General features: G+C 42.9%; 1 protein-coding gene across 1 annotated transcript in view; it reads right to left on the bottom strand.

The window, feature by feature from the left end:
* Nucleotides 1–346: 346 nt before the first annotated feature.
* Nucleotides 347–6,000, bottom strand: part of LOC122552257 (protein GPR108-like) — a 49,482-nt gene continuing 43,828 nt past the window's right edge. Inside the window, exon 18 of the mRNA XM_043694945.1 lies at nucleotides 347–1,760. Coding sequence (XP_043550880.1) covers nucleotides 1,673–1,760 — 88 coding nt within the window. The 3' untranslated portion in view covers nucleotides 347–1,672. The remainder of the gene's footprint in view (nucleotides 1,761–6,000) is intronic.

Here is a 6,000-nt window from a genome sequence, read left to right as displayed (position 1 = left end):
CTCTCCATCCCACAGTCAGACAAGCTGCTCAGTCATTCTCTTGTTTTGGACAAGACTGACCACTCTGACAGCTCAGCCTGTGGGATAGGAGCCCAACAATTAACCATAGAACACAAGAGAGGGGGAGACAGAGGGGGAGGCGGAGGCAGAGGCGGAGGCAGAGGCGGAGGCAGAGGCGGAGGCAGAGGCGGAGGCAGAGGCAGGGGGAGACAGAGGGGGAGACAGAGGGGGAGACAGAGGGGGAGACAGAGGGGGAGACGGAGACAGAGGGGGAAAACTGGTCTTGAATTGTCTATTTTTTCTAATGCTCGAGAGGGAGACAGTGTCATTCAAACAAAGACAGGCAGAATGAGGAGAGACAGAAAATGAAACTAGAGAAAGAAAGTACCAAAATGAAATAGCTGATTTGAAGAATTCTTCAAGAGTGCCATAATTTGAGCACTGGGAATGCAAATTCAAAAGCATAAAAGCTCTTTTTTAAATATATATCGTACATAGGCTTGTAAGAAAATTATACAACTCTCTATACCCACAATTTCTTTATAAAGATCAATTTTTATACAAATTATTATTATTTCCTCATCAAGTTGGCTCAAACCCTTTTAAAACAGGAAACCCAAATCAGGAGTTCTCCACGATACAGCACTGAAATTATCGAAAAAGTAAACACACTACAAAACTGGCCACCTTTAAACCACGCTCTGGAAAATTGGGAATGAAGCAGAGTTCGTACCAATCCAAGGGCTCAGCAAAATGTCACTGCCAAACCAAAATCTTCTGCATTTCACAAAAAAAAACAAGGTTCTACTCCATTGCAGCGACCCAACTGATTTGCATACCTTCTCCAGCAAACGCATTGGAAAGTCGAAATTCTTGCACAGACACCACTCCATCTCTTTGCCGCCACCCCCAAAAAAAAGGAATTACATTTTATGAAAAATACCAAAAAAATAGAGTAATAGGGAAAATGGTTGCTGTGTTCTGGCTTGTTTTCCCTACTCCCAGCCATAGAGAGTTGTCACAAATCATGTGCACTCTCACATGAGGCAATGCTGTGTTTCAGTAGAACATGGGCTCTCCACACAGGAATCGTGCCCGCAGATTTGGGTTGGGAGACCAGCAAGCCACAGTTCACAGTTCTTCTGAACCAGTCGAGAGAGCTTGGTAACATTATCTGCTCTTGGAAAAAGGGGACAGGACTGACTGGACAGGCCACGGGGGAAGATTATACCACTGCATATTGTGCGTATCTGCAAACTGACTGTAGGTAGAGTGGGCACACAAGCAGTTCATATTTACAAGGTAATTCGAGCAGGAGGACAGTCGCATGGGAAAGCAAACCACAATTTAAAGGGAAAATTAGTTCCCCAAGAATCTGCCTAATCAGAGTCAAAGCTGCTTTCCACCAAAACCAGGAATTTGGTTTTCAAGATTCAGGCAGATATACTCCAGTTTGCTACATTATATAAAGATATACCTTTTTGTATGACATATATACAGATCAGTCAGTCACATTACTTTGCTTAACAGTTTTATAACAGGAATTTCCACTTGCTTGCCAATCCATCTGATCTGTTTGGAATTCCTGCGTTAGTTCCTTCTCCCAATGTCCGTGTGGAGATCAGAGTGGGCCTCTTTTCCTTGGTAACATTCAATCCTAAATTGCACATGTTCATACTGAGGAATCCCGGATTTGCTCCCTTTCAAAGTTGCTTTTCTTCACTCTGGTCACACTTGCCAGCAAACCCGACTCAGTCACTCTTCAAGAAAGCACATATCAATGAGTGAACACACCATCCAACCAGTTTGTTGACCTACCACTAGAAAGGCTTAAGCATGGTTTGCAGATTAACGTTGACATATTGTTTTTAAACACCATACTTTTATTTTCAAAGCAGTATAAATATATAGCTACCTGCAGCTGTTTAAAAACACAAAGTCACTCCGATAATACGAGGCAGCACTGAAAGGAAAGGTCGCAAAGTAGAGTCTGCGCATGGACCAACACCACGCCTCCAGATGATGGGCAGCATGTAAACAGTAGGAGACAAAGGATAGATCTTTGGGCTGCTGGTGACAATGGTGTCGGAAGAGAACTCATGGCAAACTGCAACTTAAGACCATGCTAAGGAGATCCCACAGAGTTCAGGGGAACGGAAGAGAACGGCACCATCAATGGTGTTAAAGCCTGCTGCAGAGAGACATGGAGAGATAGTGCGTGATGGTGACAGTCACAAAGGACTGTGACTGATAAAAGCAATTTTCAAAACCACTCAAATTCAATTAAAACAGAATTGATAGAAGCTAGGAAATACCTGAAGATATTTTCGGTTTAGTTTGATAGTAATGCAGAAGGGATGATACTGACCAATGTTGCAGCGTCTGGCACCCCCACCACCCCACCACCAATTTACCTCCTGGGAGTCTCTGTGGGTATATGTCATAATCAGATACTGTACTGGGACTACCAAGAGGCAATGTGGACCCACAGCTGGCATCATTCACACCAATGGGAACCCCCCTCTTTCAGCTGTGGTATTTGTTGTTTGGTGTGGCACACTCCAAGCTGTGTGTGTTCCTTCAGGCTGGGTATACCCAGGTCAGTTCAGGGATTGAGCTGGAGTGCTCTCTCTGTTGACAGAGTTTATGCAAGTATTGGTCAAGGCAGCCACAGAGGCAGTAGCAGGGAGTTCATATAAATCACTGAAGCAACAAGCGTAGTGACTTTTGCATTTTAAGCAGAAGATGATCAAATTTGCTGTACCCATCTTTTTAAGATGGAACTTGGATACATGGAGTAGAATTCACTAGTTTTGGACTACCCTTATCCTTCAGAAAAACCACAGGCAAAAACAAAGTGTTCAGTAATCATTTTAAAATAGCGTTTTCTACAACTCTGTAGTTTTCACTGATGCTCATTTGTTTAATATAATACATGCATACACCCAATTAAGTTTTGTAAAATACAGATTAATTTATCAGGACCTCAGTAAGAATGCCAATGTAAAGGGGAATGATATTATTACTCGACAGGAGGGCGTGCAACATGGGAAGCTAGCAGTTTCATGTTGCTACTCCATGGTAGCAACACAACATTTGGTATACTGCATTCAATTCTGGTCTCCCTGCTTTAGGAAGGATGTTGTGAAACTTGAAAGGGTTCAGAAAAGATTTAGGATGTTGCCAGGGTTAGGACAGGCTAAATAGACTGGGACTGTTTTCCCTGGAGGTGAAGGGATGATCTTAGAGAAGTTTATAAAATCATCAGGGTCATGGATAGGGTGAATAGTCAAGGTATTTTCCACTGGGTAGCAAGTTCAAAACTAGAGGGTATACGTTTAGGGCAAGAGGGGAAAGATTTAAAAAGGGACCCAAGGGGCAACTTTTCTTGCAGAGGGTGGTGTGTGTATGGAATGAGCTGCCAGATGAAGTAGTGGAGGCTGTACAATTATAACATTTCAAAGGCATCTGGATGGGCATGTGAATAAGAGTTTAGAGGGAAATGGGCCAAATGCTCACAAATGGGACTAGATTAATTTAGGATATCTGGTCAGCATGGAAGAGTTGGATCGAAAGGTTGGGTTCTGTGCTATACAGCTCATGACTAAGTGGCATTCACCACCACGCCAAAAAGACGTACTGCCTATCACAAATGCGTAATGGGCTCTTGTATTTCACATCTCATGTCAAGCCAGGTACATCCCAAAGACTGGCTGCTTGTACAGGCAAGCTACTTTTCCAATATCCAAACAGGTTGTGCTTAGAAAACTCTAACCACACTGCCCGATATTAGGTAGGATTTGGCAAATGGATAACATTTGCTGAATACACATGAGCACGTTAGATTGGCTGTCAGTGTAACAGTTATGATCGTCAGTCAGGCAGTGTGACATAATAAGAGGCCTGCTCTAGGCAGACAGAGAACATGTACACGCATAGCACCAATCTCAATTGGACAAAATAGGCAACAGCAATTCTCTCGCTCATTCCTTAGAGAAATGACCCGACCGATCATAAGTCAACATGCCTGGTTAAAATTTAAACAAGGTTTGACAGTTAACTGCCAGTTATCATCTACTGATGTAACAGTCCATTTGCCAACCAGTCAGCATCCTCTTACAAGAATGAAAAATGCTGCTCCTTGTTACTTTGATGTTTGTTGCAAACGTCCTGACTAGTCCAAGACAAAAAGCTTCAAAATGTGTGTCTTTTTTCAGCAAAATTCAATTCTGTACTACATGACAAAAACAACTTTTAGCATGTTGTAAAGCAAGATTAAATTTGAAGTGGATACAAGGCATGAGCAAAGTTCAAGGGCTGCACAGTGGCTCAGAGGTTAGTGCTGCTGCCTCACAGAGCCAGGGACCAGAGTTTGATTCCATTCTTGGACGACTGTGTTGAGTTTGCATGTTTTCCCCATGTCTGCGTGGGTTTCCTCCAGGTGTTCCAGTTTCCTCCCACAGTCCAAAGATGTGCAGGTTAGGTGAATTGGACATGCTAAATCACCTGATCATGTTCAGGGATGTGTGCATTAGTCAGGGGTTCAGTGTTGAGTCGGGGAATGGGTCTGTGTGGGTTCTTCTTCAGAGGGTCAGTGTGGACTTGTTGGGCCGAAGGGCCTGTTTCCACACCATAGGGATTCTATTAAAAATATATATATCTCTATGCAAATTATTATGACTCATACATCCTTTCAATAACTTGACATTGTGTACACATTTGAAAATCAGGGAGAGTGCCTTACAATCACATTGCCAAGAAAGATTCTGGGTGATCCAAGATGGAGGACAGGAAAAGTTTTTGGCTGTGAAAGGCTGCTCCTTTTCTGAAGTATTTTAAATGCTGGAGGAGCTTTCCTTGAATTCCAGAAGCAGCAATTATTGTTTTATATGCTGTTGCAATTGTTTCAGAACTTTGAAATTCAAAAAAGTCAAAACAACAGCACTTTTAAAAGGGAGAAAGATAGACAAAGGCGGCAAGCACATGGTCTGTAAGGGAGAGAGAGATAAAAAAACCTATACGCTAATTGAGCACAGCAGTGAATCTGCGCAGTTACTGCCTTTGCTATTTGAATTCATGTATCGCTGGACATTGGACTGTGTCTAGAAAACGTAAACAGCGAGATCAACAACTGATCTTGGAAGAACCTGTTTGGGAGGTGCCACAACACAGAAACATAAGTAAATAGTTTTAAGTATAGCCTTGCTGTAAATCTACAATAGTGAGTAGAGTGGGGTGTTTCTTGATTTTATGTTTTTATTGGGATCTGTCTCCTGATCCTGGAGCAGTGTGTTGTAGAGCAATAAGATGGTGCTATTTTCTGGGTCTGTAGGTCGGAAGGAGCAAAATGGCTTTTAGTAGAGTGATATACTCTTGTCGGATGTGGGAGTTTCGGGAGAGTTTAAAGGTTATTGAGTATTATATCTAATAAATGTCATTGGTTGCAAATCCTATCAGATCAGATGGATCGGTTGGAGCGACAGGTAGAGACAGAGACAATGAGGAATTTACAAGAGCTAGGAGGTGTGATGAATGGCAGTTATAGGAAGGGAAAGCAGCCGCAGATACAGTCAGGTAGATGGGTTAACTCCAAGAAAGATAGGAGGGTATAGGAGTCTTCTGTGGCTATCCCCATTTGAAACGTGTATGCTGTTTTGAAAAATGTAGGGCGTGATGGACTCTCAGGGGAATGTACCATGAACAGCCAGGTTTCTGGTATCAAGACTGGCTCTAATGTAATGAGGGGTACATCAGGTTCCAAGTGATCAATTGTGATAGGGGACTCTACTCCAAGGTACAGACAGACGCTTCTGTGTCCAGCAGCGAAAAAGCAGAATGGTGTGTTGCTTCCCTGGTGCCATGATCAAGGACGTCTCAAAGAGGATGCAGGATGTTCTCAAAGGGGAGATGGGTCAGCAGGAGGTCATTGTACACATTGATACCAATGACATAGGAAGGGAAAAGATGAGATTCTGAAGGGAGAACATTGAAAGTTAGGCA

The sequence above is a fragment of the Chiloscyllium plagiosum genome, chromosome 8 (genome assembly GCF_004010195.1).
Source record: "Chiloscyllium plagiosum isolate BGI_BamShark_2017 chromosome 8, ASM401019v2, whole genome shotgun sequence".
NCBI lineage: Eukaryota > Metazoa > Chordata > Chondrichthyes > Orectolobiformes > Hemiscylliidae > Chiloscyllium > Chiloscyllium plagiosum.
Note: the sequence above shows the minus strand (reverse complement) of the source record. Positions and strands in the feature narration are given on the sequence as shown.